The sequence below is a fragment of the Nymphaea colorata genome, chromosome 10 (assembly GCF_008831285.2).
Source record: "Nymphaea colorata isolate Beijing-Zhang1983 chromosome 10, ASM883128v2, whole genome shotgun sequence".
NCBI lineage: Eukaryota > Viridiplantae > Streptophyta > Magnoliopsida > Nymphaeales > Nymphaeaceae > Nymphaea > Nymphaea colorata.
In genome coordinates, this window is record NC_045147.1 from 23,622,709 (window position 1) to 23,635,212 (window position 12,504).

The following is a 12,504-nucleotide window of genomic DNA, read 5'->3' on the forward strand; positions in this document are numbered from 1 at the left end:
GTTATCGTAATGCACAATAATGCATAAGGGAGTTAAAAAATTATGTAATGCATTAGCGTGTGGTAATTTTATTTTTTAATATGGTTTAGTTATGTCAATATGAGATACCAACGGCAATGGTCACTATAGTTTACACTTAACTCATGTTTTAATGTTTTTTTAATGTGATGAATGTAATGTGATTTATGTCATTAGTTATGCCATCATTATTTAAGTTATAGCCTTAAGGTCCTAGAAATAGGTAAGTTGTACCAAGATAGTCTTGTGGTGCTGTGAGTTGCGCCAGTGTCCTCTTCCTCGCGTACAAAAACATAAGGTCCGGCGTTACATTATTGTTTATTCCCAACACTTTTATTAATTAAAAGATCATTAAATATATAAAACATAAATACATGGTCAAATCAGATTGAAAATTTTTCAATATTGTTATATGCAAACAAAAGTTATTTGTCCCTATGCATATATTGTCTATCCTACCGAAAACTTTACACACATAATTACATATGCATATTCATTTCTTGCGTTTTTGTTAGGCAAACAAGAAGAGGCTCTTAGTAAAATCAATCTGTCGTTATGGAGAGTGCAAGATTATGCTCTGAAAGTAGAAGAGGAAAAATAAAAGGATTGCATCATTGCAGTGGTTAACTGCACATGAGCAGTTCTACACATGGTTTATTTCTTTATGATGGGAGTACACGGTTCTCATGTGACTTTACTTAATTCGCACGCAAAAGCAGTCTGAAACAGTTCATGGCCATGAGCAAACAGCGATGCAGAAACGGGAAAAGCAAACAGGATGCTAAAAACGAAATTCAGAACTTGCTGATGAAATCGAGGATGTGCTCGCTAATCTCGGTCGCCCTTTCCTGGCTAATGAAATGCCCTGCTCCTTGTATTACGATAATTTCTTCCAGCAGAGGAACGTCGGACTTGAAGCGGCCACCATGGATGTATTCTTTTGCACCAGGAGTCGTGTAGACGATGTCCTCATCTCCAACGACGAACTTAGTTGGTACCATAATCTTTGAGCCTTCCCATGGCGCCGAAAGCTCCCAATTTCTGTAACAAGCATTGCGCAACCGTCACACACATAGTAGGGATCCGTGATGGCGTTAGATATACTATACATAATACATGGAAGGCGAATGATTCTTCTTCTATCTTCTTCTTCAAAAAAGGAAGGAACAAAGTGTTGATGTTCTAGATGCAGGAAAGTCTTCAAGTTCAAAGCCAATCAGGACTCATGACCATCAGGAAATTGGCATCAAGGATTTTACAGCAGTCTACTTGTGGATCATAAACTAATCTCAAGCTCAAGGTTTGCAGTCTCTGTAGGAAAATATACCCATTAATGCACGATTAATAGTTAGATACTTGTCACCACTATCATTTTACATTTTCTTCAGTCCTTTCCGTTGACATAATCGTAATAAACAATATGGACAAGTTATTATTGAGAAAATGAATCGTGCAAGATGAAGAATGTGTTTTCTCAAAGAAATTGGAAGTAATTGCAGCATGTATGAGCAAACTTCATGTTCTTGTATGTATGCAACTTCAGATCCTCCAGGTTCAACAGACAACAAGGAATGGGCAAAATACAGAAAAAGAAATGTCATTTTTTTCTATTTGGAGTCAAGAATATATATGAATCTGAAACCAAATTTCTGCATCAACAACATGAAGTTCCCTGGGTAGCAACGTGATCTCTTACTAGTGAACATCCGGAGCAGACTTCACTTTTTCACACAAACCGCTGTTGATGCAGTAATGCTGTACGCGTGCATATGGAAAAAGGGGGTAATGACATACCGGTTGATATTGCGATAGAAGTTTAAGCCACCAGTGAAGCCGCTTTTCTGAAACTTGCCTACATAATAACGCACTTCTTCCTCTGATAACCATGCAGGCAAGGTCTCAGGCGCTGACCAACCTCCGAATGGCTGTCCATCATGAGTAATCGGAGGACCCGTTTTCCGGTAAGTCAGGAAGGTTTTTATAGTTTTTTCAGTATCAGCGAACTCCGCTTCCGCTTTTCCGGGCTCCTATATATTGCGTCAGTAAAATTGCTAGAATCAGTGGCTGAACTCTTGGCTGTATGAAGGCAATGAACTTTCAAATCAAGATGTGCAAGATGCCGTAGAATTCACTAACAATGACGACCACGAAAGAGATGCAGGACCAAGACCGGTCACCTAGACGAGCACAACCCAGTTCCCGCAGAGAGAGAGGGAGAGAGCAGCCGGAATCAATCGAATTGTGTAATCAAGAAACAGACGGAGTGGGAACACAAGCTGAGAACACCAAGAAAAATTCCAAAAACAGAGATGTGAATAGGAGAAAAGTTCCCAAACCTGGAATCGGCATATGTAATAGTAATCACCAAATGCCTGTCTCATGCGATCAACGGGCTTCGAGGATGGACTGCGAGGAGAATAGTGAACACTCAAGTTCACCAACGCCTTCACCTTGTCCGGCCTAAACAGGCACAGATACCACGAAATTTGAGCACCCCAGTCATGGCCCACCACAAAAACCTGAACTCAATCACCAAATTCCAAGCATATCAGCGAGACCCACATCTTATTTAAGACGACCAGAAAGAAATTCGAGGCTACCACCATGAAATGAGGAAACAGAAAAACGATAACCAGCTTCAAATTCGATGAAACAACGGAGAGGAAACGGTTAGGAAAGAGCAAAAGGAGAAGAAATTAGTGAACGAGCCTGATCTTCGCCGAGGGCATCGATCAGACCAATAAGGTCTCCTACGATATGAAAGCAAGTGTAGTTGTCGACGCCCTGAGGGGCCTCTGTGTCGCCATAACCTCTGAGGTCCGGTGCCACGGCGTGATAGCCATGGTCTGCGAGAGCGAGAATCTGGTGGCGCCATGAATACCAAAGTTCGGGAAAGCCATGGACGAGAAGCACCACAGGGCCGCTGCCCTTCTCTGCTATGTGCATTTGAATGCCATTGGTGCTGATGGTTCGGTGCTGGATGCCCTCCATTACGGCTGTTCGCTCCTTTTCTCCGTGTCTCTTCTTCTGCTTCTGCTTCTTATTTTCATCCAAGCGCACTCGAATAAAAATCTCATTACAATCGCCGTCCAACCAAGCATATGGAAAGGAAAAATCAGCAAGCTAATTTTCAGAAAAAATAAAATTAAGATAATCTTTCCTTTTACATGGGATTGTAATCTTTCAATCCTAAGATTTTTGAATCTATTGTATAAATACTCAAACTTATGTGAAATGGATACATCTTTTGGCTCATTCATCGTCCTCTTTCTTTTCCTCAGGCTTTCTTTTTCAAAGCAGGAGGAACAAGGACCATTGTTGGACACGTTTCTGTACGTATTCCACATTCTTGAGCACGTTACTTTTTTTCTCAATTTTTGCTTTAAATTTCTCCTTGTGGTTCTCCTTTCATTGCATCAACTGGTTGTACGAGTATTGCCACACAAGTTCTATCTTACCTATTCAAAGTTAAGATTTTCGTTTAGTTACAACGAAAACCGAATACCTGTCTAGATTCCCCCTTTTTTTATCACACATTGAACAAGTGTTTTTTAAATTTGAATAAGAAAAAAAAGCGATGTACACCAAAAAAAGAAGAATGTGAATATGTTGTACTTTTTTCTTTCAAAACCAAAAACAAGTTTTTACCATTTCCTCGTCAGGAGGATACTTAATTACATACAAACATTGGATTTTATACCAGTTGAACACAAACTTACCCTCAAATTGAGTTTCTATCTGAATTCAGCAACATAACATGAATGTTGGAGTCGACCTGAATCCGTATATCATAAAGAGCAAGCCTTAAAGGTCTCAGTGTTCCTTTCTTTTTTAATCTTTCTCTGTTGTTAATCACTCTTGCTGTTCATTTAATTAAATCCTAACCGCCAGTTCGTTTGCCCGTTTACATTAAAACTTTATGAGACCTTAGGAAAGTACAATATGCTCGGGTTTGTGATTGAAATTTTAGGGCCATCACGTGGGTCGGTCGGCATTCCACTGTTATCAGCATCAACATTTTTGAAGCTTTCCAGTACAATCACGTGCATGTCATCATCATCACTAGCGAGCAAACGATTTGGATTTCGATGGAACACTGTGAGACTCGACGCCACTGAAACCAAATTTGGGTTCACGCTCTATTTTCTAAAATTGAATCCAGATCCGACTGACACAACATTGGACATTTATGTACAGTTGGTTCCAATCTTTGATGGGTCCAAATCAGATACCAAATTCAAAACTGCACGCCGAATCTAAATGAGATTAGCAATCGGGTCTGAATTTCCTTGACGACTCGAAATCCAACAATCGGCAGCAGGTTGTCTCCATCTATTCACATGCTGTTCTTAGCGTCGGTTCGGTTTGAAAATTGGATCTCCAGCAGTGGACATGCAGACAACGTTTTCTCAAATAAACAGAGCTTGGCTTCCATGATGTCCTAACTTACGCCATCTCTTACATGGCCCTCCTGAATTACTTTGCATAAAGGGGTAATCGACTTTATACAATAAGTAAGGACTACATGAAATATTGAAGATGCATATGCATTAAGTGAAGGTTTTTCTTTCCTTGGAATGACTAGCATCAATGTCTTTACTCTAAATTGAAGAAGATGCTTAAAAGCGTTTATTCTAACTTTCTCTATTTTTCCATTGGTCAGACGAAGCTTATATACCTTTTAGCAGACAGTTTGGGGACATGTTATGGGATGAAAAACTTGGCTCCTCATGGTCATTGAAGTGGGTGCCTTCAAGAAAGCGATACGAGATTTAGTATTTTGATTATTTGAATACCAGATCTCACGAACGCTTATGCAAATTGAGGAAGGATTTGAAGGAAACAAGTTTTGAATATCAGAGCTTGGGGAAGCTGTGGATGAGCGCAGCAGCAGAGCAGAGGGCCATAAGATTTTCTGAGGGAAGAGCATAAAAAGAAAAGGAAAGCACAGTTCTTAGGTGGTTCGATTCCAGCATGCATCTACATCAACGTGGAAAGGCATGCATAGTAGCATTCATGGTTAAGCCACCGAATTACTGGCTGCATGTTGCAGCTTTTTGAGGAGCATGCCTGCTCATTACAAAGGAAAGTTTACACGGATGCATTTTCACTCATCATTTCAGGTGATCTCAGGTTAATTAGAACCCTAATGTTATTCAATTTCAGGTGGAACATTAGTACTATAATATTATGATAATGGTCAAATGGCTTCTCGAACTAGCGCGGAATCGATTGTGGGCAGGCAAAAATTAAAATATGTATTTCTTGAAACGTATAATATTAGTTAAAAATAGAAAACGCTCAAGTGTATACCTAAAATTAATAAAAGATAATATGTATTACTCTCAAAACAATTTAAGCGGATCTGATTGCCACCAAGCAGATTTGAATCTTGTCGGATATACCATTTATATATCTCATTTAATTGAATTTTTTTTTAAGGAAAAGTTGGAGTTAAAGTCAAAATTGATCCTTTTGTCTTACCAGATCCAACTTCAGGTCGAGGAGAACAAAAAAGTGACCCACCTATGTCAGATTTGATTTTTAAGATGTACCAAACCTGTGAAAATCATGGGTTGATCAAGCAAAACACATTTTTCATGTCTAGCACAACTATGAGTACAGCTGCAGTCACACACTGCACCTAAACTAAGTTGCTAAAGGCTTTTACGAGGTGTTAAAAAGAAAAGGGTTTAACTACTGAACATGATGTTAGCAAACATAGAAAAAAATATTTCTGAAAAAATAAATATTTTATAAAGAGTACTGTACAGCATTTTCAAATATTTAAGGATCTCCTCCCTTTTCCAAGACCTTTTAACGACGTCAAGTGCTCTTTCAACGATTGAGATATTTCGTGCGATAGAACACATCTTAGTAAATAAAAATTTCTTTATCACCGGGTGCTCAAAACTACGAAAATAAACCCAAAAAGATTTTTTTGTTTAAAAAAAAAAAGTTATTAAAAGTAGCACTAACGAGAGTGCATGCAACGTCAAATATGCACCAAAAGGATTTTGGAGCATTTTATGCATTTTTAGAAAAGGCTGAAACAGAACGACATCTTTGGAGTTTTATCCCTCTTCCCCTTCCATATCTTTTTCTTTTTTATCTTAGGAGGGAGTTTCTATTTCACTACAGCTACAGGGATTTTGGGGCATTCTAGATATACTTGGAATTTTATTTTTTTCACATCCCATTGTTTTTATTTTATTGCTAACCTGTGAGTCCTTTAATTAAACGGAACGAAAAAAATGAAATTTTCTTGCTGCTCATTAACTTTTTTTTTTTCCTCTATGCAATAAATTTTAAGAGCATATCAAGGATGTGAAAATGTCAAAATAAAAATACTAATTCATAATAAAAGAAGAATGTTACTTGACTAGTGGCTAATTATATGCAGCTGAGAAACGAAAGGCAGCCTTCACAGCTTTGTGTGAGCATACAGATCAGTTGCAGGTGGGATTTGCGTGGGGCGTATGTTTCATGGAATCTACTGTTTGAAACGTTAATTTAGTGTTAAAAGTAGTGTAAACTTGATGAATTTTTCATTTGCTAAGAAGTGTTTTATAGCATGAAGTATTTGAATGGTTGAAATACTCGACGTCATAGCATAGGTAATAAGTTTTCGGAAAGGGAAGAGCTCCTGAAACATTTGAAAAAGCTGTACAGTACCCTTTATAATCTGTTTTCCTTCTCAGAAATATCTCTCTATGTTCGGTTCGATAGCAATATCATGTTCAGTAGTTAAATCTTTTTCTTTTAACTCTTCGTTGAACGCCCCTTAGGAACTTACCTGCGGCTGCAATATTATTACATATAAAAAATAAGAAAATCTCTCATATCATTTTTAAGTAGTAGCAGCCCCACTGTTGTTCATCACAGTGGATTCTCAATGAAGGTTTTAGTGTTAAAAGTCTTTCGGCCATCCAAATATGTTAAAGTCAATAGAATCTAAAGGGATTTAACTTTTTGGGTGAAGGGAGATTAACGACGGCAAAGAAATTAACCCTCATTAAACTTTCCGGCTTGTCGTATTCATGCACAATCAGCCAGTTTTGCTTGTGAGTATTATATTTCAGGAGTTCTTGATGCCAAATTAATTAAGTTGAAGGACCCTCAATCACGTCTCAACTACCATTTGTTGGCCTACACTTATTATTCTAAGTAAGGTTTGGCGGCCCGATCTCGAGCTTGACCCAGTCTTTATTTTGAACTTTCTGATGTTTGGGTTCGGCCTAGGTCTTAATGGCCCCATAGCGGGGTTCAGTGGTGGAGCCACACGTCGGCCTAGGTCTTAATGCCTAGCTAAATGGTCCTACAGAATTCATTTATTCACACATTTGTGCCTGCCTCTTTATATATTAATGATGCCCTTCAAATTAATACTTTGCTATATAAATTCCAAATGTTTTTTAGTTTTTTGCTCCTCAGCCAAAAAAAACATTAGTTTAAGCCAATCAGTAAAATCAAGCAGTTCAGGGAAGATTCCAACTTAAGATGCTAATTAAGGTCGTCGTCCTGGTTCAGGGTCCGGCAGCAACCTGCCAAACCCGGTCCAAGTCATTTTCCTGCGGGGACAAATTATCTAGGCAAAACTTTTCGCTTGACCTGATCCAATCCAAAATAACTCATTCTTAAACAAGTTAGATATTGATAACGGTTAATAACGGGTCAGCCTCTTTTACGTTAACTATGGCTGATCTCATTGAGCATCTTGTTGACAAAGCTTGAAATAAATAAATAAAATTTTGGGATGATTGTTAATTTGTTATGATTTAATAACCCAGGTGGGATTCGAAAAAAAAAAAGATTTAGCCCAGAGATTGTAAATTAACGTGGGGAGTCATTGGTGTAGGGTAGGAGCTCGCTCAGACTTTCACAATTGAGCTTGGCCATAAACCATAGTCTTTGACTCTTGAGATGCTCTTCTCTCCCATTCCTCACAAAGGTGATTGCCCCAGAGGAAACTTCTGATGGCATAAACAACTTCTTGTTAGATATGAGAGGAGCCAAGGCTATGATGTACGACGATGGATAGATATGTAGATTTCTTACAACTTCTTGGCCTCCCACCCAAGAAAAAGCCTAGAATGGGTTTCTTAATACACTCTTAAACTCCATAAGAGATCACACATGGCTTTGTTTAATGATCTCATCCGCGAAGCCTGAATAGGCGGTCCCAGTGGCAGAAACTAAAAAAAATTTTGTAGGGGAACTCATTCACTTGAAAGGAGCATCCATATATGAAGATGTCAAGTGGTGAGGAGAGCTGCCCATATGACAGGGTGGTCCAGACGCTGTCTATCTCTTGCTTTTCCTTCATCTAAGTTGGGTTGAAAAGAATGATCTGAAAATATGAGATGTCACATGGGGAAACCAGGTTAGATGAGACCCATGCCCTGCTGTGCCAAGAATCGGGATCCAGACGAAAGCCGTGGACCCCATGAACCGAATCCAGATCCGATCTTGTTGCCAAACGCCATTTCCATTTGCTCGCAATCCATCCAAACGATAAGGCTGGGATGAGAGGAAGTTGCTTGCATTCCCTCCAAACAAAAAAGTATACGTCACCGGTGAGCCCTGAAACAACACGCACATTCCGCATGCACTCCAGCTCAGAATGCCATATCATGTTTCCTCACCTCATGGTATCCGCTTTGAAATTTATTTACACAACAACGATACGCCCGTCAGATCATGATCAAGTAGTGAAAGAGTTTTTGACAGTAGAGAGAGTCTTGGTGAAAAGGAAATCCAAAAACGCTATCTATTTTCAGAGCCACATACTTTTTCTCCTCTGTGATGTGAATTGAAGCAAGCAAGGTGCAGTGTACCGTACTTCTTCTTTCAGCCAAAGAAAGATATTCGTGTTTGGATTTTGGCGGAAGTGCGGTTCTCTTTTACGTCAATTTTATATATCAGTCCCCTCCTGCGTATTAGGAATTTATATTCCTAATTTAGGATATAAAAAAGGGAAAAAAAATTGTTTTAAATAAAGCGGGAAGAAAGATCAAGATGGTGAACCTTGTTTATTATGGCATCAAAGCCCATAATTAAATTAAATGGAAGTAAAGTGCGGAGATAAGAATGAATGAAGGGCTTAAGAAAAGCAGAGGCGGCCGGCAGGCGGGCCAGCCTTTGTCCTCAAAAGGACTGCCCACACCAATATCCGCCAGCCCCGGAAATCAGACAAAGTAGAAGCCAAATTCGTGACGCCTCCAACCTAGCTAGTCGGTCAACACTGCACGGAACTTGGGCCGACTCAAAATATCGCCGATAATTACCACTTTTTATCGCGATATTTCCTTTTGCAAGACTCTCTCTTTCCCTGAATGAATGAATGAAGGGACTTGCGTCACCGATGACCGCCACGGGTATGGGGCGATCCATTATTTTAGACCCACTTGATTTGTGCAGGTCAACCAACTAAAACGCCCCCAAAGACGGGCTGGTGGGCTTGACCACCGCACCTCCAGACGGGCCCAAGGCTCGAACCTAGTTCGTGTTCATGAGGTTGGGTCGCAAAAAAAAAAAAAAAAAAAAAAAAAAAAAAAAAAAAAAAAGTTTTAGGTAGCGGACGCCAGTAAATGAGTGGGGCCCACAGGGGGCTAATAATATACATATTTACCAGGCTGTCCTGTCAGCAAAATATCTGACTGAAATGGTCACGTGACTCGCTCAACTCCCATTTTCGAGTTTGGGACCCGCGTGGGAGAACCCGGTTTCGCGCAAACCCGTCGACTCCACCCACAGGAAGAGAAGAGAGAAGGAGGTCGGAAAGTCTGTCTCCACGCATCGGGGTGTGCCTCGCTCCTTCTTTTCCACACGTTCGTGATCGTCGTCCCTCCCTCCCGACTGGGGGTGTCGGCCGAGACGCGCAAAGCCAACGCCGTCGGTCCCGGGTCAGCGTGGAGACTGCACAGAGAGCCCCTGAGCAAAGGACGATTCGAAAATCAATTTGATGAGGAGCAAATCCTCGATATTCCCTTGGAAACGCACCATTTCTTCACCTTGTTCGGTTCTTCTGGCGTGAGTCTAAATTTGGGCGTCTTTTTTTTGTTTTTTGTTTTCTGACTACGAGCTCTTGATGTTCCTTTGGTTATTAATTCCAACACAAAACAAAACGATCCTCATCAAGGCTTGGGAGCCAACTACCGACACAAAGACCGAGACGAGTCGCCAATCCCTGATCCTTGTGAGGAACAAACAACCAGAAACAAGAAGATCCCATGTTTTTCCTTGAAATGCTTTAGAAAGAAAATTCTTATTGTGATTTCACTTGAAAGAAATTGAATGTTTTTTAAGATATGTATCATTTTCTTTTCTATAGTGTTTTTACACATTGTCGCGGGGAGGAACAAGAATCCGGAATTTGTGCAGACAGGCCGAGCGAGGCCAAGGAAAGCAAAGATGAAGGAAATGACGACGTTTTGCATTGAATCCAAACGAAAAGCAGCTAAAGAGGGCAGGGAAAAACAAGGGATAGCAGTTCAAGACAAGATCCTAAACTATGGACTCTATACACAAAAAGAGAACAGATGCCGTAAAGGGAGAGGAGAAAAAAAATTTGAAGGTTGATCGAGGGAGGGAGGAAGAGGGAAGACGGGGTTCGGTCTTTCTCTTCTACAGGGGCGTTGCCACGGCTGAGGAAGAGGAACAACTCATGGGCAGGTCGTCGAAGCTCCATAGCTCCATCGTCGTAGGCACCAAGTTGTTCTCCTGGTTAGCCGGAGCGACGGCCGGCTCGTAGCCGCCGTCGAACACTTGGAGAAACTCGAAGTAGGTGTCGTAGGCAGAAAGCTCCTCCGCGAGCTTCATCACGCTCTTCTTCTCGTCTTCCTCTTCCTCGTGGTCGGTGGCCTGAGACGCGGGACTCTGCTCCATTTCGGCGGCCGGAGAAGGGGTTTGTAATGGCTGCTGCTGCTCATAGTAGTTGAAAGCGGTGTCAGCCTCGAATCCGAGGGAAGCAGGGGCCTCCTCTTGAAGGAATTGTTGGTGGGATTGGTACTGGTAGTGCTGTTGCTGGTGGGGGCGGAGAGGGGCTGCGGCCGCCACCACGGTGGGGCGGGGAGAGGGAATCTCATTGGGGAAATTAACCTTGGCCTTGCTGCCTCTGATCTTGCGAGCCTCGGCGTCGTAGGCGCGGGCGGCCTCCTCGGCGGTATTGAAGGTGCCGAGCCAGACCCTCACCCCCTTCCTGGGGTCGCGGATCTCAGCCGCCCACTTTCCCCACGGTCTCTGCCTGATCCCCCTGTAGAGATTCTTTCTCTTCCGCTTCGGCTTCCTCACCTCCTCATCGTCCTCACATTCGTATCCTTCTGTTTAATCATAACAGCAACAACAATCGTTCAGAGAGAGGGAGAGAGAGCGAGAGAGGGAGAAGAAGAAGAAGAAGGATCGGTACCTGATGAAGAAGGAGACCGGCGTTTGGAGTTGAGGGGGAGGGACGGCTTGACGGGCTCCTTCTCGACTTGGGGATCGGGGATATCGGCAAAAAATTCCTGCCAAGTGTTGGGTATGGCCGCCGGACCGCGGGCTCTATTGATTATATCGGAGATGATGGCACCTCCACACATCCTTCTTTTTTTTCCGCTCCTTTCTTTCCTTCCGAGGGAAAAGGACAATCAAGTGACGAGCTTCGCAGGGTGGATAGATCGACTCTGAAGAAATTGCTGGCGACTGAACACGAGAGAGAGAGAGGAAATTGGGGAAACGAGGAGATCTTTTGTTTTCTTTTTTTTTTTCCCTTCTGATTTCTCTACGGGGAGTGAAGGAGAGGGAGAAGTGGTATTTATAGGGGGGGGGGGCGGTGCCGCTTCCCTTTGTCTTTATATTTTCTTTTCTGAAGCTTCTTGGCTCGTGCTTTGGTGGCGTTGCGGCTCGATCAACGCTGCTCTCCAGCTTTCATTCATTGTCAACATCTTTCGCTGTGCCGTTTTTTTTTTTTTTTTTTTTTTTTTTATTGTCCTCTGGTTCTTCTTTTTCACGGGTGAGGAAAGGAGGGGCTTGTAAGTTAAACCTCTTTTTAGCTGTTAGGGATAGGATTCAGCAGGGGTTGTAAAAGGAATCGGTTCCGATCCGATACATGCCCATGACACGTATGGCCTGATAAGGCACGAACCGATACGAGACGATGCGTGTTGATATGCATCTGTCTGGTACCGGATCTACAACAACGACTCAATCTTTTAAAGGTTGGCTTGATTATTGTCTGGGGAATAATTTTATTTGAAATGAGAAAAAAATAGTAATATTACCAGATGAAATGGGGACGCATCCTCTCCTCCGTAGTGGCCGTGTCAGTTGATACTGGACACCGGTACTTTAAGATACGTATCTCGCGGGATACGGACTCATCTTTTACAACATTGGCTGGAGTTTGGCCACGTAAAATACGCATTTTTTCCATGGTTTCATCCTTTTGGGTTCTCGAGATCGTAAATATTTAACGTCTTTTCATTGTTGTTCAGTTATTTAAGTAAT

The 12,504-nt window shown here is 41.6% G+C and overlaps 2 protein-coding genes and 2 long non-coding RNA genes across 4 annotated transcripts; 2 read left to right on the forward strand and 2 right to left on the reverse strand.

Annotated features, from left to right (window-relative positions):
• Positions 1–602: 602 nt before the first annotated feature.
• On the reverse strand, positions 603–3,174 carry LOC116262552 (uncharacterized). Its single transcript, XM_031642012.2, has 4 exons — positions 2,728–3,174; positions 2,355–2,537; positions 1,813–2,045; positions 603–1,059 (listed from the first exon to the last, which is right to left on the reverse strand). The coding sequence occupies exons 1-4, from the start codon at positions 3,007–3,009 to the stop codon at positions 813–815; spliced, it is 945 nt and encodes a 314-aa protein (XP_031497872.1). The 5' UTR covers positions 3,010–3,174; the 3' UTR covers positions 603–812.
• Positions 3,175–3,299: 125 nt separating this feature from the next.
• LOC116262555 (uncharacterized) lies at positions 3,300–5,215 on the forward strand. Its single transcript, XR_004174507.1, has 2 exons — positions 3,300–3,350; positions 4,682–5,215. It is a non-coding gene; the product is annotated as an uncharacterized LOC116262555 (long non-coding RNA).
• A 4,450-nt stretch (positions 5,216–9,665) lies between these two features.
• On the forward strand, positions 9,666–10,551 carry LOC116261783 (uncharacterized). The gene is made up of 2 exons (XR_004174362.2): positions 9,666–10,050; positions 10,352–10,551. It is a non-coding gene; the product is annotated as an uncharacterized LOC116261783 (long non-coding RNA).
• LOC116261782 (ethylene-responsive transcription factor RAP2-3-like) lies at positions 10,433–11,794 on the reverse strand. The gene is made up of 2 exons (XM_031640637.2): positions 11,426–11,794; positions 10,433–11,339 (listed from the first exon to the last, which is right to left on the reverse strand). Exons 1-2 carry the CDS (start codon positions 11,595–11,597, stop codon positions 10,645–10,647), a joined length of 867 nt encoding a protein of 288 aa, XP_031496497.1. The 5' UTR covers positions 11,598–11,794; the 3' UTR covers positions 10,433–10,644.
• Between the last annotated feature and the right edge of the window lie 710 nt (positions 11,795–12,504).

What these genes read in the sequence shown, in the direction of transcription:
- LOC116262552 (XM_031642012.2), bottom strand. Translation starts at nt 3,009, where the DNA reads ATGGAGGGCATCCAGCACCGAACCATCAGCACCAATGGCATTCAAATG. An exon ending in ATGCCCTCGGCGAAGATCAG is followed by an intron (nt 2,538 to 2,727) that starts GCTCGTTCACTA and finishes GATTGAGTTCAG; the next exon opens with GTTTTTGTGGTGGGCCATGA. An exon ending in TTCTATCGCAATATCAACCG is followed by an intron (nt 1,060 to 1,812) that starts GTATGTCATTAC and finishes TGCTTGTTACAG; the next exon opens with AAATTGGGAGCTTTCGGCGC.
- LOC116261782 (XM_031640637.2), bottom strand. Translation starts at nt 11,597, where the DNA reads ATGTGTGGAGGTGCCATCATCTCCGATATAATCAATAGAGCCCGCGGT. An exon ending in CCGGTCTCCTTCTTCATCAG is followed by an intron (nt 11,340 to 11,425) that starts GTACCGATCCTT and finishes ATGATTAAACAG; the next exon opens with AAGGATACGAATGTGAGGAC.